General features: G+C 44.0%; 1 protein-coding gene across 1 annotated transcript; it reads right to left on the reverse strand.

The window, feature by feature from the left end:
- Positions 1 to 5,006: 5,006 nt before the first annotated feature.
- sp2 (sp2 transcription factor) lies at positions 5,007 to 25,452 on the reverse strand. The gene is made up of 6 exons (XM_041173513.1): positions 25,390 to 25,452; positions 18,558 to 18,637; positions 15,697 to 17,011; positions 12,263 to 12,473; positions 8,268 to 8,461; positions 5,007 to 6,668 (listed from the first exon to the last, which is right to left on the reverse strand). Exons 1-6 carry the CDS (start codon positions 25,394 to 25,396, stop codon positions 6,565 to 6,567), a joined length of 1,911 nt encoding a protein of 636 aa, XP_041029447.1. The 5' UTR covers positions 25,397 to 25,452; the 3' UTR covers positions 5,007 to 6,564.
- Between the last annotated feature and the right edge of the window lie 873 nt (positions 25,453 to 26,325).

A 26,325-nucleotide genomic window follows, 5' to 3' on the forward strand; every position in this document is an offset into this window, starting at 1 on the left:
CATCTTGCTCTCATGTTCACATTTCTGTCCTTGGTCTGCTACAATGATCCAGTGTAGCCCAATGCAAACTGAAGGAACAACTCTTCTTCCGATTAGACACTTTACAGCCTTCTGGGCTCCACATTGAGTTCAGCAACTTCAGGCTATGAACTCTGTCCTCCATTTTGATTTTTCCCCATCTAAGTGCCAGTCTGGATCTTGTTCTCACGTTTTGCTTTCAAACATCACTGACCCTTTTCTGCTATTAACACATACTGCTATTTTGCTTTCAGACAGTGCTGACCTTTATTCTGATATTAACACCTACTCTGGACCAAAGCTTTTGTCTTTAATACTATAATTACCACTCCCTTTCTTTCATGTTCCATAACATGTCATTTAATCTCTCCTGGCTCCCAACCTGTCCCTGATCTTAAATTTTGCTCCGCTTCTCCACTGCCTTTTTTCAACAACATAAAACCAATCACATTTCTACCTCTCTTCAGTTCTGAAGAAGAGTCATTTGGACTCGAAATGTTAATTCTGTTTCTCTCTCCACAAATACTGCCAGACCTAATGAGTTTTTTGGACATTTTCTGTTTTCATTTCAGATTTCCAGAATCCACAGTATTTTGCTTTTATTTTATTGTATATATAAAATTTGTGTGTATGTGGATGTGTCTGTGTTAGTGTATACTACGTTTATATGGTGTGCCTGTACACTGTAAGTATACACATGTGCGCATATTAGAGTTGTATCTGTACACAGACATGTACATATATATTACATGTTCTTATCAAAAATATTTAGTGTAGAAAATTTTAGAGAAAACTACATTTAAGTTAAAAAATTCAACAAATTCACAATACCAGGTGATAAACTTGAAGATTCTGGTTTCAAGTCTCTATCCTGATTCCTCATTGCTATAACAATGAGTAATGTAAGACAATCAACATTATCTTAAAAGATTCCAACATTGTCTTCAACATCAAAGGATGTTGTCCTACAAACATAATGCAATAGAATTTCTCAATGTAACAGTAGGATACACATAGCACAAGCTTTTAGCTTCAATCTCTTCTAAGTGTTGAGTTAGTGGGATCTCAGATGGTATAGTGAAGGGGACACAACAATGGATCTCACTTCCAGGACAGGGGAAAACAACCAGCCGCGGTCCTTCACTGTTCCACACTGAGTGGTATGAGTGAGACTCAGAATAACACTGGCTGGTGTGTGTGGTTCAGTACAAGGTAATCGACGTGCAAGATTGCAATGTGGCTCCGATGAGGTCATGGCAAACTGGTCAAAATCCTGAAACTCCTTTCCTAACAGCACTGTGGATGTACCTACAGCACATGAACTGCAGCGGTTCAAGAAGGCGGCTCACCACCACCTTCTCAAGGGCAATTAGGGATGGGCAATAAATGCTGGCCTAGCCAGCGACACCCACATCCCATGAATGAATTAAAAAACTACGATGTCACCTTTATGCAACATAAAGAATATTTTTGCAGCAACCATGTCACCAGAGGCAGAACTAAACCGGGTCACTTTTGGATTCCAGATAGGAGGTGCACACAGTCAATTGACGCTGCACCCAGCCAGCTCCATTCCCACCACACAATGATTGTATCAATGCCTTCACTGTAATTACAGCAACATTTAGGGGCAAGCTGGAAAAAACACAGAAGGGAGAAATTAATATAAAGATTGGCTGCTAGGATGAGATGGGGTAAGTGGGAGCAGGCTTGTGTGGAATGTGAACATGGAGCAGATGGGCCAAATGGCCTGTTTCTATACTGTAAATTCTACCTAACCTTGCTCAGACTCAGGAGCCGGCTGGCTCCTGGGACAATGCTTTGTGGCAACAGAGGATGGAGTTGGGCAGAAGGAGACCAACACTCCTCTACCTCCAAAGATCAGTAGATTAAAAGCCATTGTCAGCCTGGGCTGCCATTCTTTATTTTTTTATATAATATACCAAAGAACATTTACAACACCTCATAAATCCAAGCAGTATTCATCATACGAAGGCTATTTGCTAAGACAGCACTTTTAAAAAACAAACAGCGATACATGAGTTGCAGCAGCGAGCGTACCGGACAGACCAGTACCCATTGCACCTATCATCCCCATTGACCCTCAGCCTTGCACGTCACTGCACAGGCTGCCAGGCAGAAGTGGATATCGGACACAAACTCCCCCTTGAGTGGAGGATCTGCTTGTCTTTATCAGAAAAGGGTGGGGGGGGAGTTCAGTAATTTGAGAGCAAGGATCAGGGAAGCTCTGAACTTAATTTAAACCAACACATTGAACAGTCTGGTGATGGTAATTCAGTAAATCCGAAACAACTATCACTCATTTTCCAGAATGGGTTGTAAGGAAACCTATGGCCCAATTATATAGCTCATCTGATCAAAATTCAGTATTTTTCCAAACAAATAATTTACACCACTCCTCATTATCAAAAATTGCTTTTGGGAGAGTAAAGCATCTTCACAAATCTGTAAGTTACCATGAGACCTTATATACTGAACTGGACAATTCAGTTACATCCTTACACCACTGTTCTGCTATGAACACCTTCTGTTATTTTACCTTTATGCCACTATCAGCACCTTCTTTACTCTTTACCACTATCATTAATAGTCCCTCTGTCTTGTGTCCATGACATCTTTGTCAATCTCTCTTTAGCTGTCACCTGCCCCTGACCTATCTTGTTCCACCTACTCCACCCACTCAAACAGTTTAAAATCCATTACATCACATTTCTACTTTAGCTCTGAAGAGCCATATGGACTCGAAATGGTAACTCTGGTTCTCTCTCCACACATGCTGCCAGACCTGCTGAGTTTTTCCAGCATTTTCCGCTTTTATTTCAGATTTCCAGCATCCGCAGTATTTTGCTTCTATATCAGTTACATCCTTGCTGTGTGAAGTTAACCTCCTACCCTCCCAAATCCAAATTTTTCTCCTTTCCCCTCCAAAAAAGATGTAGGTCATTGGTACTTAGTTCACTCAGTGACTTAACACATGTGACCCAGTCACTGAGTGCTAGGAAATTGAAAAAAGTGTCACAGCTGAGTCCAATTCTGCTCTCAGTTGAAGCAGGCAGTGATCAGAAACAGTAACCCTGGGCCCATTTTCTTTTGACCCCACCCCCCCTATTATCTCCCACTCCGACTGTGGCCAATTTGAGTGTCTCAACAGTTGACCCAAACTATGTTACAGACCAGGGAGCAAATTTGGCTGGGGAGAGGATTGGGTTCATTAGCACACCATACCTATTGAGGAGCTCACTTTGCAGAGTTAAACCTTCCCTTAATGCCCACATTGCCATCTGGTTCACCTATGCTCTTTAGGGAAGGAAATCTGCTGTCCTCACCTGGTCTGGCCTACATGTGACTCCAGACCCACAGTAACATGCTTGACTCTTAAATGCCCTCTGAGCAAGGGAAATAGGGATGGGCAATAAATGCTATCTAGCCATGACGCCCATATCCCATTAACGAATAAAAAAAACTAATTGTTTATATCTGTGGAATATATCCATACTGTTAAAGAAGGTTAATTCAAAAGAATATATAGAATTCAGATTTTTTAAAGTTCTGGACTTACTAATATCTGAAAGACAGCCTTCAGCACAGACTGAAACATCCGATGGTGACTGGATAGATCAGTGGAGGAACAGGTTCCACAGCTCTTCCCCTCTCCCTACCCCACTCCATGCTCAAACAGAATGGGTTTACACAATCAACTTTAATTGCATTGTGGGGGAGGGGAATTAGAAATGCTTATTTTGCTCCCAATATGAGCTGAATGTTCTACTTAAATGCAGTGTGCAAGCAGACTTAAGGGCCTTGGAGAGGGTAGAGGAGATTTATTAGAATGAGGGATTTCAGTTATATGGAGAGACTAGAGAAACTGGGATTGTTCTCCTTAGAGCAGAGCTGGTTAAGAGGAGATTTGATAGAGGTATTAAATAAGGAGATAACTGTTTCTACTGGCATGAAGGTCACTTTGCAGAGTTAAACCTGAGGACACAGGTGATTGGCAAAAGAACCTAGAGGCAACATGAGGAAATATTCCATCACATGGTGAGTTGTTAAGATCCAGAATGTGCTGCCTGAAAGGATGGTGGAAGAAGATTCAATAGTAACTTTCAAGAGAAGATTGGATAAATACTTGCAATGGAAAATTTTGCAGAGCTATAGGGAAAGAGCAGAGGAGGATAAATTGGATAGCTCTTTCAAATAGCAGACACAGACATGATGGGATGAATTGCCTCCTTCTGTGCTACATTATACTATGATTCTATAAGGTCATCTGGAAATGTAAGAATAGGAGCAGGAGTAGGCTATTTGACCCTTTGAGCTGGTTCCCTGATTGGCTGGCCGGATTCATGGCTGACCTTCTATCTCAATTCCATTTTCCTGCAGTATCCCCATATCACTTGATTCTCTGAGTACCCAAAATTCTTTGTCTTGAATATACTCGATGTAAGACTGACCATCTAAAGTCCTCTGGGATACAGAATTACAAAGATTCACAACCCTTTGAGTGAAGAAATTTCTTCTCATCTCAGCCCTAAATGGCCCTTATCCTGAAACGGTTCTAAATTCCCCAGCCAGGGGAAACATTCTCCTGACATTTACCCTGTCAAACTCCTTAAGAATTTTACATTTTCAATACGATCACCTCTCATTCCTCTAAATGCCAGGGAATATAAACTTAGTCTACTCAATTGCTCCTCATATCCCCTCATCCCAAGAATCAACCTAATCAAACCTTTGTTACACTCCCTCCAAGGCAACTATATCCTTCCTTAGGTAAGGACGACTAAAACTACATAGTGGAAAGATAAATCACAATACCTCACCATAAGCTGAGAAAGAAGTTTGGAATAGATATAACACAGAACTGAATTCATTTCACCCAAGTTCAGGTCACCTCACTGGGTAAATGGCTTTACATTTGAGAAACCTTTACAGAAACAAATGACTTCATGTGTCTCCTTCCACATAAACCAAAGCACAAAACAATTCATTTTATTTCAGTTCTTTTTTAAAAAAACAAACACACAAGAAATGACATCACAGCCAGGAAATAGTGCACTTCCCACAGTAGAAACATCCTTGTGATGTTGCAGAAAGTGCTCTGACATCACTTCCGCATGGCATCACAAAGTGGTTTAACTGGCTGGCAGCCACTCACCAGGATGAGGACTGACCCTTAAAAAAAAGGAACTGAACTGCCTCATAGTCCTAAATGTTATGAATGGAAGATAAACTTGAGTACGTGAATGCTGGGCATGCACAGTATTTGCCTTGGTTGTGTTGCTCCCTCAAATATAAAGAACGGGCATTTGGATGACGCACCAAAGGAACTGCTGGAAACCATGGAACCATTGCCCTCATAAGATTCACCACCTTCAAAGAGCAAAGGGGAGAAAACTGAGAAAAAATAACCCACTCTTCCAAATTTAGGAATATGGAGCCATTCTATTTAGTATTTAATTCTTTTGATCTACTGCGTATAAACTGGGAAAGATTTCCTGAGGGTTTCTTGCAGGAAACTCACAACACAGGAAATCTTCTCGTTTTGTTTTGACCCATGATACTGAGAGAATGGGAAAAACAGGAATAGGACACATTAGCCGGGATTTTCAACCTATTCACTGTAATGGGCAGAAATGGAGTCCCTGGCTGTTCTATAGGATAAAGTGGGCATTGATTGTATTCCCCTTCCCCAACTGCATTTACTTCCAATTAAGAAATTTATTATCAGTCATCTTATATCATCCGAAAATTATATACTAAAATAAAGTCGGATTTCCTTCCAATCAAAGCTCAAAAATACAACCAATATTTCTTTGAAGCAACAGTAAACACTATGCTTATTGATCTATTAAACATTGCAGGATACTACAATCCCAGGATTTCATTTTTAAAAAATCAATACTTTTTTTAAAAAAAGAATTATTTTCTTTTTCCTTCTACTTGTGTCCAACGATGACGTTCACTTGGACATAAATCACCTCATGATCCTGTGTCAGAATCACACTAGGAAAATAAAAACATATTGTTTTTAAAATAAAAGTAATAGCAAACTGACTAATTGAAAAGCTTCCACGCAATCACAGTACAATGCTCTCATTATCATATGTGACAAAATCTAAGGCAACATATCATTAGAAAACAAGACATCAGCAAAGCTACTCCTGTGTTACACAGGGAGGAATGGACAGAATATCCCAGATTGGGACTAGGTTTGCTTAATTGTTTCTCTGTGTTCCTCTCTCTCTGTTCCAGTAGCCTCCAACCCATCCCCAATCCACTGCGCTCTTCATGCTGTGCAGTCTCGCTGGTAATACGGGTTACCACAGTAATGACGTGTCCAAATGCATTTGTAGCATAGGGAGGAGGAGGGGGAGTATAGACCAAACATGACCTCTCCCTCCCTCCCTCTGGGAAAACATTTTTTGTTAATTTCTTTTCTTTAAAAATGCAAAAACAAAGAAGAAAATTAAAATGTTCGACTTGTGTTGCTATGGAGATCATTGTCTCCCCAGTGCCCCGCAGTCATTACACCAAGTTCTTTGTGTTCAAGTGTGTTTTGTAGTGTTTGGTCAGGTGGTCACTCCTCATGAAACGCTTGTGGCACTGTCCACACTCGAAGCGTTTGTCACCTGCAACACATAATTAGCGCAGAGGTTTAATTTTACGTAAATGATAAACATTACAGGTTACTCCTGCAAAGCCCTACATCAGAGATTTGAATACATAATCTAGGCTGATATTTCCCAGTGCGGTACCGATGGAGTACTTTCTCAGCCCACCGTCTTCCTCTGCAGCAAATGCAGCAGAGACTGCCATGCCAGAGTGGGGATCCTGAGCCAGAGTTGACCACCGTGGTGCAAACCATTGTCTTAGAGACAGAAGGCTGCCACAGACTGAGGGAGTACTGCATTGTTGAGATGCTGTCTTTCAGACGAAACGTTAAAATGACACCCCATTTGTCCTCTCACGTGAAATTAAAATATGCCATAGCACTACTGCAAAGAAGAGCAGGGGAGTTCTTCCCAGCATCCTGGTCAACATTCATCCTCTCAACAAACATCACTTAAAAACATTATTTGATCATTATCGCATTGCTCTTTGTGGGATCTTGCTGTGTATAAATTGGCTGCCATGTTTCCAACATTAAAGCAGTGGCTACTCATCAAAAGTACTCTGTTGGCTGTAAGGTGCTTTGGCACGTTCTAATTTGTGAGACGCTGTCACTGTCCGGTTGAATGTCCTATCATTTCTAAGTTTTTTGAAAAGCTTGATTTGAGCATGAAATTGTGAAATACACGTTTTACTTGAATCTGCCTTTTCTCAAATTTGGTAAAGACATGAAAATCAATGCATTAACAAGTTTAGAAGTGGTCGTTTGGTAGTATAGAACTTGACTATTGCTGAAAAAGAGATGTCTAAGCTCTTCATCTTCCACTCATCAGTACACTGGCAAGGAAACCAATATAAAGGAAAAAAAACTATTTTTTAACTGTATGTGAAGAGAGTGTTGATTGGTTGGCAAGTGGCATTACCATGGAGAATGCACCACTGATGGTGACTGACAATTAACTGCCAAGCATTGTCTGAAATTTAAACCTTGATGGTCAAGGAATTGCCCTGAGGAATGAGTCAGCAAATGGCTGTCACTTATTTTGTTTGGCTGACGTATTCCTCAGGGCAATGCCTTGACCAATCAGGGTCAAGCTGCCTGGTTTAAATTTCAAACAAAGCTTGGCAGTTAACTGTCAGTCACAATCAGTGGTGCATTCTCCATGGTGATGCCACTTGCCAACCAATCAGCACTCTCTTCACATCCAGTATAAATTGTTGTCTTCACCTTATATTGGTATTCTTGCGAGTGTCCTGATGAGTGCAAGACAAAAAATTTAGACATATCTCTTTTTACAGCAATACTCAAGTTTAGAAGTCCTAGGGGCTAGTCGGCATAGCTTTTGGAGCAATACATCATGGTGCACAAATTTACTGGAATCCTTAAGGATGCAACAGTATCAGTGAAGAAGGGCTATTCAGTAGATGTGATTTCAGAAGACATTTGATAAAGTGCTACATGTGAAACTTTTACAGAAGGCACCTGGAATTAATAGGCAAGCCAAACTGCAAGTTCCTTTGATACTGCCAGAACTTGGCATCATTCCTGTGCCACAAACACTGGATTAAAGATCTTTACTGTCCATTAAAAATAAAATTACTGTTTGTGCAGCACTGACCTGTGTGAGTTCTGGAGTGCCTCTGTAGCTCATCGCTGCGAGTGAACCTCTTCCCACAGTAGACCCAACTACAGACAAACGGGCGCTCCCCTGTGTGCAAGCGGACGTGGGCTCGTAGCAAGGATGTTTTCCGGAATACCTTCTCACAACCTGGAATGTGGCAAATGTGCTTCTTCTTCCCTACCTCTCCACTCCTAGATTTAAGGCAAAGTCATGTTAATTCCATAAAAGCAAAATACTGCAGATGCTGGAAATCTGAAACAAAAACAGAAAATGCTGGAAAAGCTCAGCAGGTGTGACAGCATCTGTGGAGAGTGAAACAGAGTTAACGTTTCGAGACCATATGACCCTTCTTCAGGGCAGCTTATATGGACTTGAAACGTTAACTCTATTTCTCCCTCCACAGATGCTCAGACCTGCTGAGTTTTTCCAGCATTTTCTGTTTTTGTTTCATGTTAATTCCAGATGGTTTAATGAGATTAGCAACAATTGCAGAATTGGCCAGTCAATCAGGTAAACCACTCCAGCCTCATTTTTGCCAGAAACGTAAATTTCACAGATAAAAAAAGGACACAATCACTGGAGAAAGAAACTCCATAATTCTGTCCAATGAAACAGGATCTAAGAAGCCAAGCAGACAAGTTACACCAAATCGTTATGTTATGTTAAATTTTTATAAAACATTGGCTGGATCTCAACTGAAAATTCTGGATACCACACTTAAAGCATGATGTCAAGGCCTTCGATAGGGTGCAGAAGAGATTTATTAGCTAGCATCAAGGATGGGGGACCTCAGTTATGTGGAGAAACTGGAGAAGGTGGGCTTGTTCTCCTTAGAACAGAGAAGGTTAAGTGGCAATTTGATAAGAGTTGTTCAAAATCACGAACAGTTTAGATTTTGTGAATAAGCGGTTGTATTCTTGTGTACTATTTCGAGTGGCAGAACAATAGGTAACCAGAGAACACTGATTTAAGCTGATTGGCAAAATAACCAGAAGTGAAGTGAGGAAATATTGTTTTACACAGCAAGTTATTGTGATCTGGAATGACCCACCTGAAAAGGTGGTGGAAGCAGTTTCAGTTAACAACTTTCAAAAAGGAATTGGATACATCCTTGAAGGAAAAATTATTTGCAGGGCTATAGGAAAAAAAACAGGGGCAATGGTCTTATTTGGATTGTTCTTTCAAGAAGCAGCAGAGCACAATAGGCCAAAAGGCCTCCTTCTGCACTGTATCATTCCATGATTTAAATTTAAACAGAGAGAGAGACTCCAGAACTCTGAATTACAGAGGGATCTGGGTGTTTTTTTTAAATTCTTTCACGGGATGTAGACATCGCTGGCTAGACCAGCATTTACTGTCCATCTCTAATTGCCCTTGAGAAGGTGATAGTAAGCCACATTCTGGAACTACTGCAGTCCTTATGTTGTTGGTACACCCACAGTGCTGTTAGGAAGGGAGTTCCAGGATTTTGACCTAGCAACAGTGAAGGGACGGTGATATGGTTCCAAGTCAGGATGGTGTGTGGCTTGGAGGGGATCTTACAGGTGGTGGTGTTCCAATGCATCTGCTGCCCTTGTCCTTTGTGGTGGCAGAGGTTACAGGTTTGGAAGATGCTGTCAAAGGAGCTTCAGTGAGTTGCTGCAGTGCATCTTGTAGATGGTACACACTACTGCCACACTGTACGTCGGTGGTGGAGGAAGTGAATGTTGAAGGTGGTGGATGGGGTGCCAATCAAACGGGCTGCTTTGTTCTGGATGGTGCCAAGCTTCTTGACTGTTGTTGGAGCTGCACTTATCTAGGCAAGTGGAGGGTATTCCATCGTGTTCCTGACTTGTGCCTTGCAGATGGTAGACAGGCTTAGGAGAGCCAGGTGGTGAAATAATTTCTGTAGGATTCCCAGCCTCTAACCTGCTCTTGTAGCCACAGTATTTTTACGGCTGGTCCAGTTCAGTTTCTGGTCGATGGTAATCCCCAGAATGTTGATAGTGGGAGACTCATTGATGGTAATGTAATTGAATGTCAGGGGATTCTCCCTTGTTCGAGGTGGTCATTTGTGTGGTGCAAATGTTACTTGTCACTTATCAGCCCAAGCCTGACTGTTGTCCAGGTCTTGCTGCATATGGGCACAGACTGTTTTAGTATCTGAGGAGTCACGAATGGTGCTGAACATTGTGCAATCATCAGTGAACGTCCCCACTTTTGACCTTAAAATGGAAGGAAGGAAGATGAAGCAACTGAAGATGGTTGCGCCTAGGACCAGGTGTACATGAATCACATGAAAACATTAGTATGCAGGTACAGCAACTAATTAGGAAAGCTAATTGAATGTTGTCATTTATTGCAAAGGGAATGGAATTTAGAAGTAGGGATGTTTTGCTACAGTCGCTGAGACCACATCTAGAGTACTGTGTACAGTTTTGGTCTCCTTATTTAAGGAAGGACATAATTAGATTAGATGCAGTTCAGAGAAGGTTCACTTGACTGATTACTGGGATGGGGTTTATCTTAGGAGGAAAGGTTGGACAGGTTGGGCCTGTATCCACTGAAGTTTAGAAGGAGGAGAGGCGATCTTATTGAAACATGCAAGATCCTGAGGGGACTTGACAGGGTGGATACTGAAATTATGTTTCCCCTTGTGGGAAAGACTAGAACTAGGGGACACGGTTTAAAACTAAAGGGTCTCCCATTTAAGACAGAGATGAGGAGAACTGTTTTCTCTCAGAGGGTTGAGAGTCTGTGGAACTCCCTTCCCCACAGCGTACCAGGGTCAATGAATATTTTTAAGGCAGAGGTCGATAAATTCTTGACTAACAAGAGAGTCAGGGGTAGGCAGGAAAGTGAAGTTGAAGCCACAATCAGATCAGCCTTGATCTTATCAAATGGTGGAGCAGGCTCATGGGGCCAACTGGCCTATTCTTGCTTCTAATTCATAGGCTCATATGATTCTAAGTATAAACAAATGGAATTTTAGAACCCAAGTCCCAACAAATTAATTTTAAAAATCCATTAATAAATAATAGAAACTGTCTCATCAGTGTTTCTGCTCACTCTATATTAAGTATCAGCAATGAAACGCTGTGAATATACAAAGCAGATGTGTTGAACCTGAGGGAGGCATTACAGGTTTACATTTCAGGTATACGCTGCACTCAGACCCAAGGACATTTTTAATTAAAATTTTTAATACAAATTGTCATATCTGCCTTCCTCATTACCCCCACGCCCTCCAATGAGATCCACTATTTGTTTAAACAGTAGTTTTGTATTCAGTTTTATTCCCCCAGTTACAGAATTCTCAGAACAGCTGTGGGGGTGGGAATTCACCCCCTGCTGGTGTCATCTGATGCCAAGCCCAATTGGCTGAATAATAGGGAAGCAACTCCTCTGGGGTGTAGTGCTGTTTTAGGGTGCAGGCGGGTCAGATTCAAGTCTTGAGCTCTTTCCAGGTCTTCAGCAGGAACAATCTACTGTACAGGATAACAAGTGGGCAGAAAATTTGTCCTTTTGGTGTCAGTGGGTCAGAATTCTGGAACTCCCATCCTAATAGCACTGTGGAAGCACCTTCCACCACATGGTCTCATAGATAGATTCTTGACTAACAAGAGAGTCAAAGATTATCAGGGGTTGGCAGGAAAGTGAAGTTGAAGCCACAATCAGATCAGCCTTGATCTTATCAAATGGCGGAGCAGGCTCATGGGGCCAACTGGCCTATTCTTGCTTCTAATTAGTATGCTCATATGATTCTACCTATAAACAAATGGAATTGTAGAACCCAAGTCCCAACAAATTAATTTTAAAAATCCATTAATAAATAATAGAAACCCGTCTCATCAGTGTTCAAGGAGGTGGCTCACTCCCTCCTTCACAAGGGACAATAGGGAATCAGGCAATGAATGCTGGTCTTGTCAGCGATGCTCACATCCCATAAATGAATGGGAGAAAAGCGACACCCGAAGGTAGAAAAAGAGACAGGAATGAAAAGCAAGACACACCTTTTCTCGCCATCCTTGCAATTTGGACAAGTGCAGGCCATCCTTTTCATCTTCTTGTTCTGTTGCACCTGCTGTTCCGCAATCTCATCAGCTGGTAAAGCTGGTTCCATGTGCAGCTGGCTGAGCTGGCTTGGACTCAGTCCAGTGATGGTGATATTGTTCGCAGAAACTGGAGACATGACCCCTGCCTGTACACTTAACTGTTGCTGTCCTGTCAGGATTAAAACAACATTTTTAATTAGCAAATCATAGAATCATACAGCACAAGAGACGACTCAGCCTGTCAGGTCTTTGCTGGTTCTCTGAAAGAGCTACACATTTTTTCTGCTGCCCATCTCTCTCCTAAACTGATTTAATTTTTCTATTTTAAGAAATTATTTACTTCCCTTTTAAAAGCCATAATGCTTTCACCACTGTTTCTCATTGGGTACTGCATGTCCTAGCAACCCTTTGTAAAATGGAGTCAGTCTTTTAGTAATGATGTTAAACTTACACCATTGCCTTACTGCCTCGATGAGAACATAAATACAAACTCGTGTAGGCAATTTGGCCTTTTGAACCTGCTCTCCATTCGACAAGATCATAGCTTATCTTCTACCACAATGGAACTTTCCTGCACTAACCCCATATCCCTTAATACCTAAAATCCATTGACCACTGTCTTGAATAACCTCAAAGACTGAGCATCCACAGGTTTCTGGGAGAGAGAATTACAAAGATTCGCAAACTTTTGATGAAATTTCTTCTCATCTCAGTCCTGAATGGTCAGCCCCTTATTCTAAGACTTTGCCTCCATTTTCTAGATTCCCCAGCCACTACCAGTAAAAGTTATTTTTCTGATTTAATTTTTCAAAATTCCTTATAATTTGGAAACTTCTATCAGCTCTCCTCAACCTTTTTTGTGTTCTAATGGAAGTGATCACAACTTCCTACATCGCTACAGTGACCACACTTCAAAAGTTCTTCATTGGCCGTAACACACTTTGAAACATCCTACAGTCGTGAAAGGTGCTATACAAATGCAAGTTTTCCTTTCTTTCTTCTGTCAAACTAAAGCCTCTTAACCCTGGTATTGTCTTAATGATGCTCTTCTTCTCCATGGCCTTGATATCCCTTTACAAAGCAATGCACCAATGGACATGCTATTCAAAAATACAGTTTTTTCATCCAACAGGAATTGAATCCCATAATCTTCAATTTCAAACTTACAGGATTCCTATTGCCTTTCAGCACATTCACCTCACTGACTTCCACTGAATCTGTCAGGTCAACCGCTTGTCTTCAAATCCCTACAAAACCCTCACTCCATCCCACTTCTCCAATATTCTCTCCCCCACCCCTGCCGCACTCCTTAACCCCTTGCTCTTCAATATTCTTGAACCTTACAGCCTACTCACGAATGAAGATGAAAACGACCCTCCCTGTGTAAGCCATGGCTCTTTAATGTGAGTGGTCTTTAGTGTTGAAAATTAGAAGTCCAGAAATATAATAATAGATAAAGGGAACTTTGTAATAGGCAAATTTAGGGCCTGTCTCCTCTTCACAAAGAGTGACTGGCATATGGAATGAACTTCTAGATTAGGTGGCAAGGTGGAAATGGTGGAATTGTCTAAGATGCTGTGATGAAGCTGCACTTGGATCTTTCAGAATTCAGCCATTTGGGCTGAATGGCCTGTTCATGTTCATTTCTTTCTCATCATCTTGTTTGAGCTGGATTTGGTTGCCCTTCCCCTTTATTTTCTAATCGCATCTTCAGCCTCCCTGAACTCTGCGGCATCCCTCAACAAGCTCCAACACCATGTCCCAGCGAGTGTGTGAGACTGGGACAGATCAAATGCCTGCCAATCAGCTCTCCGCTCTCACTGGAAAAGCATCACTCCTCCACTGGGAACCTTCATGGAATTATAGAAACTTACAGCTCAGAAGGCCATTTGGCCTATAGTGCCTGTGCTGGTTCTTTCAAAGAGCAGTTAGTCCCACATCCCTGTTTTTTTGTCTGTAATCCTGTAACTTCCTCATCCTCAGGCACCTGTACAACACTCTTTTAAAATTACGTATGCCGTCAGCTTTTCAGGTTATCTGTTCCAGATCCCGTCAAAAAACATTTCTCCTCATCTCCCCTCTAAATCTCCTGCCAATGATTTTATGTCTATACTCTACGGCCTCTGGCTATTGACCTAGAATATCTGGGGCTTAGCCTCAGGAACTCATTGTTTGGAGGGGTGGGGGAGGGGGAACTGTGCAAATATGAAGCAATAAACCAAAATTCCACATTCATTTCACAGCCCTGCCCTTAAACTCTTAATTAAATACTCCCTTCGTATCCTGACTGCAACGTTCCCTCAGTTCTGCTCCTCCAACAGTGTAGCTCTCCCTCAGTACTACCCCTCCGACAGTGCAGCACTCCCTCAGTACTGCTCCTCCAAGCGTGTAGAGTTCCCTCAGTACTGCACAGAAGTGTCAGCCTGAATTTTTATACTCAAGCCTCTAGAGTGGAACTTGAACCCAGAATCCTCCAGCTCACAGGCAAAAGGGTCACCCAGAGCCAAGATAACACTTTAACCTTACTGCCAACATGTGAGAACAGACATATGTCAAAGATAGCAATTAAACCACTGCACCAATTAACCCTCAGTGCAGCCAAAGTACTGCATTGATAGATTATTGTTGGGTACAGGTATCAAGGGATAATGAGCAAACAGAGGAACTAGGGGTTGAGGTATCCTGACCTACACTTTCAAATAATATATTAGACTTAAGAAAAGAAACTGTTTCCACTCGGTTACCAGAGAACACAGGTTTAAGATAACTGGCAAAAGAACCAGAGGACAGGATGAAATTGTTTTAGGCCGTGAGTGTTTATTATCTGGAACGTGCTGCCTGAAGGGGCGATGGAAGTGACACAATTGTAACTTTCAAAATAGAATTGGATAAATGCTTGAAGGCGAAAAAATTACAGGGCTAAGGGGAAAGAGCAGGGCAGTGGAACTAATTGGATAGCTCTTTCAAAGGGCCAGCAAAGGCATGATGGGCTGAATGGCCTCTCTGTGCTGTGTGTCATTCTATGATCAGCCACAACCTAACAGAATGATGGAAGAGGTTCAAAGGGCTCAATGGCCTCTCTGTTTCTCTCAATTATTTCACTTGTTGCAATAAATTATTTATGCTTGCACATGGCCCAAGAATCATAGACATAGCAAAGGAGGGCATTCAGCCCATCATTCCTGTGCCAGCTCTTTGAAAGAGCTATCCAATTAGTCCCACACTCCCCTGCTCTTTCCCCACAGCCCTGTGAATTTTTCCCCTTCAAATATTTATCCAATTCCCTTTTGAAAGTCACTTTTGAATCTGTTTGCACTGTCCTTCCAGTCAGTGCAATCCAGATCACAAGAACTCGCTGTGTTACGAAACTTCTCGGGTAAACTGCCTCTCACCTGCAGCATTAGTGACAGTTACTGGAACGCCAGGCACCTGTAAGCCGTTGATGCTGATGGTCTGAATTGCCTGGCCAGTGGTGAACTGTGCAGTGTTCAGGTTAATGGCACCCCCTGCTGGCGCAATCCTCGGCAGGGCAGTCCCCTTCCGGATCAAAGAGCTGGCAGAGGATCTCTTCCCACTTGCGGCTGGGGCAATCCGGGGAAAGCTGCCAGAGGGGCTAGAGCCTTGCTGAAGTGCCGAGGAGTTCTTCACCTGCAAGGCGTGCCAATTCACCTGTCCCGAGGAGGAGACGGATTGGGTTCTGATGATGACCGGTGTGGAGTTGTGCTCGCTGGTCTGGACCTGCAGGTTCTGTGGGGATTTCTGGGGGACGGTGGGAAGGTTGTGGCCGCTCATGGAAGCTGCCTGCACCACGCGGATGGCCTGCTGGGGGATGGTCTGCACCTCCTGCTCCTGTTTCTGCTGCACCACCTGCACTTGCTGCATAACGTTGGAACCAGGGCTCTGCACCAAGAGCACGTTGGTTCCCGGCTGAATGACATTTCCCGATGAAGCCTCCACAAGCGTCACTGTTTCTGTCACCGCTGCTGGATTCGCTGATTTCCTTCTCGACCTCTTGCTGAGCTTCGTCGAGCCACCTCCTCCACATATGGCATCACCAGTCAACTGAATGGCGGTTCCATCGCCAGCACCAACCAAATTACTAACGGGCACAGACAATGCCATGTTTCCACCACTTGCCAGTTTGATGATGTTGCCATGGCCTTGTACAGTTGTGCCCCCGATCTTCTGTACTTGGACAGGGAGTGACACAGCAGGCTTCATGTGCATCGTCTGAGGGGAGATCTTCTGTGCATTGGAAGCTACTGCAGTGGTGACGAAGGCCTGGTTGGTCCCTGGAATGATTTGAATCTGACCCGCCATATTTTGCTGGACGTTGGCAATCTGAAGGGTCTGTCCCCCCAGGGTCTGTACTTGGGGGATCACCTGATACTGAATGTTCTGCCGTGAGCCTTTGCTGACCATCGCTTGGTTCTGAATAGCCAGTACTAACTGTCCAGAGATGGAGGGGCTAATGGCCTGGCCGGTGACCTGTGACCCCTGGATTTGAAAAACTTTCCCATTAGCTCCAATTAAGCTGAAATTGCCACCATTTTGCCCATTAGGTGCTGGTGCCGGCTTCAACAGTGGCAACTTCTTGGTGACCATCTGTACAGCCACTGGGGTGGGCGAGGAGCTGGATTCCACAGCCGGAGGGCCAATCTTGCTGCATGTCGCTGCCAGGAGGGCCAGAGGAGATGGCTGTGAATCCTGTAGCGACATCCAGAGAAGAAAAAAGGAAAAGAAATATGAAACATTAGAAAGTCTTGCATAGTGCCTTTCACATCCTCAAGAGATGCCAAAGCACTTTAAAGTCAAGTATGGCCACTATAGTAATGCAGGAAACATGGCAACCAATTTGTACACAGAAAGCTCCCACAACCACAAATTAGATAATCTGTTTTAGTGGTCTTGGTTGAAGAATAAGCATTGGCTAGGATGGGGGAGGGAGAGAACTCCTTTGCTTGTCTTCAAATTGTGCTATGGGATCTTTTATGTCCACCTGATGGGACAGATGGTGCCTCGGTTTACTGACTCATCCAAGACAGCACTCCCTCAGTATTGCACTGGGAAGTGTCAGCATGGATTATGTGCTCAAGTCGCTAGAACAGAGTTTGAACCCCTGACTTTTCTGACTCAGACGAAAATGCTACCCATTAAGCCATGCCTCACATCTTGTCTCAGAATGTTTGCCAATGTGGTTCCTGACAATATTTAGACAAGTGACATAGAAATGTTCTTGGAGGGTGTGGGGGCTCAGCCAGTGTTTGCACATATCATCAGGAAATCACCTGGCATCGTTTCCACAATTCATTAGTACATGCTGCTGGCATTTGAGACCTCTCATCGTTAGTGCAGATGATTTGTCAAACTGCCCTGAATGCTTGGCCTAAATAGCCAAGTGGTTATGGTACTGGGTTTGTAACCCTGAGATCGAGAGTTCAAATCTCACAATGGCAAACTATGAAACAATGTAACTTCATCTGAAACAGATGGAAACGGGTTTGTACTCGAAAGAGTTACAGATGCTGCCAGACCTACAGGAGTTAGGAGGCTGGTAAAAAGACCTGAATGTTTCTATAAGGAATGTAATTTAATTTCAGGGCACCTTCTGACGACTTAGATGATGATCTTGTGGGGCAGTGGGTAGCGACCCTGCTCTCAGCCAGAATCTCCACGTTCAAGTCCCACTCCAGGACTTGATGGTCATGGAAGGTGCGCTCATAATTTGACCAGACAGGTTGATTATCAACTGTAAGTCCTTCCAATTCACCTATGGCAGGCAGCAAGAGTGGGAGTCTCCTGGTCAGCCATGCTTGATGCATTGTGACGCCCTTCAAGCCAAAGCCTCTGGCAACAAGCTGGCAACCTGTTCCAGGAGAAACCAGCTATGGAAACAGACATAAGCATGTGCTTTGTCTGCCTCGTGTTAATACATATGGGAAGCTTTTAAGTCGAAGTAAGTGATGACTCAGGAGGGAAATCCATATCCCCACATAGAATTGAACTAACAAACCAGGCGCGACTCCAGTTCAATCCCCGATCCCCTATTGAGATGACACTTGGTCCCTCAAACTGGACTCAGTTTGCCAGGCAACAGGAGAACCAATTACACTCAGGTTCTGATCATTGTCCAGTGACCCCTAAAGTGTGGGAAGTGGATGATTTGGTTCCAATGACCAAATGGTGTTATGGCTCCTGGAACTGTGATTTTTGGTTGATGGGAGGTGATACACTGGAGAAATGTCTCCCTTACCTCTATCATTGTTGATGCTGCTGGTTGGAGATATTCACAGGGACTAATAGTGGTGGTGGCAGCCATAGTATCCTGCTGATCTGAAAGAGAAAACACAGCATTACTTATAAAGGGCACATGGAAAGAAATCCCCATCATGAGCCCTAAGCAGCTCACCTATCTACATGTCTCACCGTTTGCTCACTCTTTGCATTCCTTCACCCCCTTCCCCAAATTTACTTCCCTCCTCTTCTGAAGATGCAGATCCACAGTAGGGTTTGGATTTAGCAGTTCCCAGCTGCTCTCAACCACCTCACCTGCCTGAGCTTTAAGATTGCACAAGTTGTTCAGCTGCAATGAGAAGACTGAGCCCAAACCTGTTCTCATCTGACATACTTGCACATTTCTCTTAAGTTAACAAGTGGTGGGTTCAAGTCCTACTTCAAAAACTCAAACACACCATCTAGGCTGACATTCCAGTGCAGGACAAAGGGAATGCTGCACTATCAGAAGTGCCATCTTTTGTATGAGACAGGGTCCCTCTGCCTTCTTAGATGGATGTAAGAGGCTCCATGATACTATTTAAAGGACAGTGGGGGAATCTTCCTCGGTGTTCTGGCCAATATTAGGAAAAGGCAAATATAGGACTGGTGTCTGGAAGCTCCTTAGTATACAGGTGATTAATACCTGGAATTGTCACCAGTTAAGGGAGTGGACACATGAACTCTGGAGTCACTCAAGACTGAAGTTAAAATTCTGGATCTAGCTAGGTGACAGCACCATCTCTGACACAAGTGTGGCAAGTTTACATAGGCATATCCCATTAAAAATATGAGCACAGGACTTTATAATGGGAACTGATTAATAAGGGCAGAAAACATGATTTGAGAATGAGGACTGAATGACACGAGGATGAATTGATCCACAAAACAAGTTCCACTAACCCTGCTTCACTTAAAACATAAACCTGATCATCACTTCCTGTTTCCAACACCAGAGGAAATCAACAAGTTATTAATTGTTTATAAATGTCAGAAAGTAGAAGTCAACAAGGGTGAGCAAGCAAACAACTCAGATAATTGTAGACATCTCAGATCCTAAGTGCTTCCACAGCAACAACTAGACACAGAGCCACAGACACTCCACACTGACCACCCAATACCACCCCCCCACCCCATTCAACCATAAGTCACATTTCATGGGAACTGAAAAAGCAGCCAACTTAACCACCCAGATCTGACAATATGTTAACTTGTCTCCTCTCTGCAGAAGGTTTAGGCATTTTCTGGTTTTGTTTCAGGTTCTAGGTCCAACAGAATTTTCATTTTTGTTCACCTCAGCATGGTGAGCCCAGAATATTTACATACAAAGTGCTGCAACATTATAATACCCAGATCATAAAAATCAGATAGTTAATTACAACAGCCAGCACCATGACCGCAGTATATTACACCCAGTGCTGGGAAACTGTACTTTACACCCAGTGCTAGACAGAGTATATTACACCCAGCACAGAATGGTGATATATTTCCAAGTCAGGATGGTGAGTGGCTTGGGTCTTTTTCTGATCTCGCCCCCTTCAGGCATAAACCTTGCTAGGGTGTCCGGTTTGCATGGACAGCGGCACAGCCTGGATGTTGGGCAGGACCCCAGCCTGGGCTATGGTGACCCCTCCCAGCTGCTTGTTGAGCTTTTTGTTGTTGCAGAGGGCGAGCTGCAGGTGGCAGGGGATGATGCGCGCCTTCTTGTTGTCCCGGGCCATGTTGCCACCCAGCTCAAGAATCTCAGCCATCAGGTATTCGAGGATGGCAGCCAAATAGACGGGGGGCTCCGGCCCCAACACGCTCGGCACAGTGACTTTGCACAGCGGCCGGTGGATGTGGCCAACAGGGAACTGGAGGCAGGCTCTGGCCTTGGTGCACCCTTTGCCTCCGGTTTTACCGTGACCAGACATCTTTCAGGGTTAGTTCTCATTGAGTTGCTTGGAGGGGGACTTGCAGATGGTGGTGTTCCCATGCATCTGCTGCCCTAGTCTTTCTAGGTGGTAGAGATTGCAGGTTTAGAAGGTGCTGTTGAAGGAGCCTTGGTGAGTTGTTGCATTGCATCTTGTAGATGGCACACACTGCTGCCACTGTGTGTCAGTGGTGGATAAGGTGCCAATCAACTGGGCTATTTTGTCCTGGATGGTGCCAAGCTTGAGTGTTTTTGGAGCTGTGCTCATACAAGCAAGTGGAGAGTATGCCATCACACTTCTAATTCGTGCCTTGTAGATGGTGGACAGGCTTTGGGGAGTCAGGTGAGTTACTCGCCTCAGAATGCTGAACCTCTGACCTGCTCTTGTAGCTACAGTATTTATATGGCTAGACCAGTTCATTTTCTGGTCAATGGTAACCCCCCAGGATGTTAACAGTGGGGATTTGGCGATGATAATGCCATTGAATGTCAAGGGATGACGGTTAGACTATCTCTTGTTGGTCATTGCCTGGCACTTGCGTGGCACGAATATAACTTGTCACTTGTCAGCCCAAGCCTGGATATTGTGCAGGTCTTGCTGCATTTGGACAAGGGCTGCTTCATATCTGAGGTGCTGAACACGGTGCAATCATCAGCGAACATCCCCACTTCTGACCTTATGATGGAGGGAAGGTCATTGATGAAATAGCTGAAGATGGTTGGGATTAGGACACTACTCTGAAGAATGCCTGTAATGATGTCCTGGGATTGAGATGATTGACCTCCAATAACCACAATCAGCTTCCTTTGTGCTAGGTATGGCTCCAATCAGAGGAGAGCTTTCCCCCCCGATTCCCATTGTCTTCAGTTTTGCTCGAGCTTGATGCCACATGCGATCAAATGCTGATTTGATGTCAAGGGCAGTCCCTCTCACCTCACCTCGGGAGTTCAGCTCTTTTGGACAAAGGCTGTAATGAGGTCAGGAGCTGAGTGGCCCTGGCAGAACACAAGCTGAGCATCAGTGAGCAGGTTATTGACATGCAAGAGCCGCTTGAAAGCACTGTCAACAACATCTTCCATCACTGTGCTGATGATCAAGAGTAGGGGGCGGGAACTGACTGGGTTGGATTCATCTGCTTTTTGTGGACAGGGCATGCCTTGAACTGCAGCAGTTCAAGAAGGCAGCTCACCACCACCTTCTCAAGAGCAACTAGGGATGGGCAATAAATGCTGGCCCAGCCAGCGAAGCCCACAACCCATGAACAAATAATTTTAAAAATTAGCCACATTGCTGGGTAGATGCCAGCATTGTAGCTGTACTGGATCAGTTTAGCTAGGGGTATAGCCAGTTCTGGAGCACAAGTCTTTAGTACAATTGCCAGAATATTGTCAGGGCCCATAGCCTTTGCGGTATCCAGTGCCTTCAGTCGTTTCTTGATATAACGTGGAGTAAATCAAATTGGCTAAAGCCTGGCATCTGTGATGCTGGGGACCTCCCGAGGAGGTTGAGATGCATCATCCACTCGCACTTCCGGCTGAAGCTTGTAGCAAATGCATCAGCCCTATCTTTTGCACTGCTGTGCTGGGCTCCTCCATCATTGAGGATGGGGATATTTGTGAAGCCTCTTCCTCCAGTTAGTTGTTTAATTGTCCAACGCCACTCATGACTGGATGTGGCAGGACTGCAGAGCTTAGATCTGATCCTTGAGTTGTTGGGTCACTTAGCTCTGTCTATCACATGCTGCTTCTGCTGTTTGACATGCAAGCAGTCCTGCGTTATAGCTTCACCAAGTTGACATCTCATTTTCAGGTACTCCTGGATATATTATATTAATGCCCAGCACTAAATAAGAGTATATTACACTCAGTGCTGGATACAGTGTATGAGCACCCAGCAGTGGATATGCTATATTAACACCCAGCACTTGCCCTCCACAAATGCATTACCTCAAACTTTTCTGGATTGAATTCCATTTGCCACTTTTCTGCCCACTCAACCAAACCATTGATATCCTTCTGGGATCCGCAGCTATCCTCTTCACTATCAACTACACAGCCAATTTTTGTGTCGTCTGCAAATTTCCCAATCATGCCTCCTCCATTTAAGTTAAAATCATTAATATATACAACAAACAGCAAGTACCCCAACACTGAGTCCTGTCAAACAAAACATTGAGCCCTGTGGAATGCCACTGGAAACCACTTTCCATTCTCAGAAACGAAAACCAGCCATTACCCTTTGTTTCCTGTCACTGAGCCAATTTTGGATCTAACTCACGACTTTCCCCTATATCCCATGGGATCTCACTTTTCTGACCATTCTGCCATGTGGGACCTTGTAAAATACCTTACTAAAATCCATGCAGACAACATCCACTGTACTACCCTCATCAATCATCCTTGTTACTTCTGCAAAAAATCCTATTAAGTTAGGAGGACGTAATCTTCCTCTAACAAAACCATACTATCGCTGATCAATCCGTGCCTTTCTAAGTAACAGTTTATCCTGTTTCTCAGAATTGATTCTAATAATTTGTCCACCACCAAAGTCAGACCGACTGGCCTGTAATTTTCTGGCCTGCTCCTTCCACCCTTTTTAAATATTGGTACAACGTTTGTAGATCTCCAATCCTCTGGTACCTCACATGTATCTAGTGAGGATTGGAAAATGATCCTCAAGGCATCCGCGATTTCCTCCCTGGCTTCCTTTAATAGCCTGAGATACAATCCATCCAGCCCTGGTGATTTATTCACCTTCAAGGATTTCAGTTCCTCTAGTACTTGCTCTCTCATTATGTCTATTCTATCTAGAATGTCTGCATCATCTCCCTCTTTATTGAAGACAGAGACAAAGTACTCATTGAGAACCCTGTCCACATCTCCAGCTTCAGTGCACACAAGTTACCATGTACATCTCTGATACGCCCTACCTTTTCCTTAGTTATTTTCTTGCTCTTAATGTACTGATAAAACATCTTTGGGTTTTCTTTGAATTTACCTGCCAATATTTTTTATATTCTCTCTTTGCTTTCTTAATTTCCTTTTCTAATTCACCCCTGCAGTTTCTATACTCCTCCAGGCTTTTACAGTATTAAGTTTTAGGTTTACAGTTTAAGTTTGCAGTATTGTACATGGTGATTGGTGTTGAAGGACTGTGATCACTATAGTGAAGAGGATGACTCCAGAATGATATTAATGGTTTGGCTGAGTAGGCAGAAAAGTGGCAAATGGAATTCAATCTGGAGAAGTGTGAGATTATGCATTTTGGGAGGGCAAACAAAGCAAAAGAGGACTCAATAAACAGGATGAGATTGAGAAGGGTTGAGGAAGTGAGAGACCTTGGAATGCATGTCCACAGGTCCCTGAAGGTAGCAGAATAGGTAGATACGGTGGTAAAGAAGGCATATGGAATGCTTTCCTTTATTGCACAAAGTATAGAATAATGCAGGGATGTAATGCTGGAATTGTATAAACGATTGGTTAGGTGGGAGTTTTGCATACAGTTCTGGTCACATTATAGGAAGGACATAAATGCTCTGGAGAGAGTAGAGAGGAGATTTACACAAATGTTGCCAGGGCTTGAAAATTGAAGATTGGGTAGGCTGGGATTGTTTTCCTTGGAGCAGAGGAGGCTGAGAGGTGACTTGATTGAGGTGTACAAAATTATGAGGAGCCTAGATAGAGTAGACAGGGAAGACTTGTTTCCCCTAGCGGAAAGGCCAGTTATCAGGAGGCACAGATTTATGGTGATTGGTAGAAGGATTAGAGGGGATATTAGGAAAAACCTTTTCATCCAGAGGTTGGTAGGTGTCTGGAATTCACTGCTTAAATTGGTGGTTGAGGCAGAAATCCCTCAACTCATTTAAAAGATAACTGCATCTGCACCTGAAGTGCTGTAACCGGCAAGACTATGGACCAGATGCTGGAAGATGGGATTAGAATGCACGGCTATATCATTTTAGCCGGCGCAGACACGATGGGCTGAATAGTCTCTTTCTGTGCCATAGCTTTTCTATGGTTTCTATGGCACCAAAGTGTTGTGTGATGTTGGACAGTGTGTTTAGTGGTCCACAGTGCCAACCTGTGCTGGGAGAAACACTATTTACATCAGACGAGTGCCCACTCATAAGGTGCACAGCAGTCAAGCCACAGGACGCGATGGGCCGAACGGCCTCCTTCTGCCCTGCAGCAATTCTGCGATCGTGCCTTCAAACACCAGAGCTTGGCAAGAGTCGTGACTGTGCCCGAGCATGAGCCCCTACGACAAAGACCGGGGCAGGGCGGAGAGGCAATTACCCAGCCCTGAGGTTGCTGCATTAACGCTGCAAGACCCTCTCTGGGAGGCGCACATCCCTCCCCACATTCACCAATCTCTGTCCGACAACCATCCAGGGTGGTGGGGGTGGGGGGCAGTGCAGGGGGGTTGTTGCCAACTGTCACCGCCAACTGCCAACCAATGGACATCATGACATTGCCAGTGCAAAACAATGTTGGCTCAAGAAAAAATTAGAACATTTTGTAAAAATTGTACAATTTACTAAAATCATTTGCAATGCAACAGATGCAAGAGTTGGCAATGCAAATCTTGCAATAAAATATTCTTCATTAAGATGAATTTGATTAATTGTATTTTGCACCAGCCCCCTACCCCCACCGCCCGTGCGCCTTTAAGTGTCGGAGGCGAAAAAAAACTGGCGGCAGCGCCCGGAGCGAGCGGCCCGGCCCCGGCGCAGCCCCATCCCCCACCCCGGCCCGCCCGTCGTCGCCGCCGCCGCCTGTCAGCCCGCCTGCACCCACTCCACCCAGACATCCCTCACCGCCCGCAGCCCCGCGCCGCCATTCCCCAAATACTAATTTAAATCCAAATTATTTATTTTTTTTGAAAAAAAAAGCGACCTACCGCTCATGATGTTTTATTCACTTTAAGAGGGTCAAAGTGGAGCGCGCCGCCGACGGCCAATCGGCTCCCCCATCCCGCCCCCCCGCCCCCTGACTGGCATCCAGTCCGACCAATCCAACGCCGGATCAGTGCATCAGCGTCTGACGCCTTGGCGCAGAAGGTGGGTTTTCCCCCTTCCCGCGTCTCGATTGGTAGGCGCTCTCCAGAGCCGAGTATTGATTGACAGATCGGGGGTGTCCGTCTCGACAAAGGAAGGCGGGCAGTAAGAGGCAGGGCGCTTCCTCTGAGTGGCCCGGATTGTGACAGGCGGATCTGATAGCCAATAGAAATCCAAATTGGAAAGGGGCGTTGCCAAGGTCTTTGACACTGATTGGCCAGGATGTTTCGTTGACGTGGTTAGTCCTGAGATGATTGACAGGTGGATCTGAGGATTGGCTGCGTAGCTGCAAAATAACAAGAGGCGAGCCAGGCAGCCATGTTCAGGCCGGGAAAGCGAATTTTAAGTGGCTGCAAAGCAGGACCCGCCCTGAGCACAATGCAAGAACACCCAATTAAAACACACTTCTAATTTAAGATGTTTCCGACTTTGCAAATCTAATTGCAGCCTGGAAAAAGAGGATGCATATTGAAAAAGCCATATCCTGTGGCAAACTACCTGCTTTATGAGTAGAAAAAGTTTTAAGTTTTTAAAATAAAAGTTTGGGGCTTTTCCCTTACAATGGTTATTAACCAGCACCACTTTTATTACCTGTGCAGCATAATTAAATTATACCCAGGAACACACAGACCTGCACATTTAGTGAACTGGAGCTTTATAAGTGTAAAAGCCAGTTTGGAAATGTAAGGTCCTGCAAATAGCAATGATATAAATAACCAGGTAATATTTTTTAGGTTGTTGTTTTGAGGATAAATGCACCCCTGCTCTCATTCATTGGG

Source organism: Carcharodon carcharias, chromosome 23 (genome assembly GCF_017639515.1).
Source record: "Carcharodon carcharias isolate sCarCar2 chromosome 23, sCarCar2.pri, whole genome shotgun sequence".
In the NCBI taxonomy this organism is placed as follows: domain Eukaryota; kingdom Metazoa; phylum Chordata; class Chondrichthyes; order Lamniformes; family Lamnidae; genus Carcharodon; species Carcharodon carcharias.

Bases quoted from the DNA above. Each gene is read 5' to 3' on its own strand.
- sp2 (XM_041173513.1), bottom strand. The intron at 17,012-18,557 runs GTAAGGGAGACA...ATGTCGCTACAG, and splicing joins CAGCATCAACAATGATAGAG to GATTCACAGCCATCTCCTCT. The intron at 6,669-8,267 runs GTCAGTGCTGCA...TATGTGTTGCAG, and splicing joins GCACTCCAGAACTCACACAG to GTGACAAACGCTTCGAGTGT.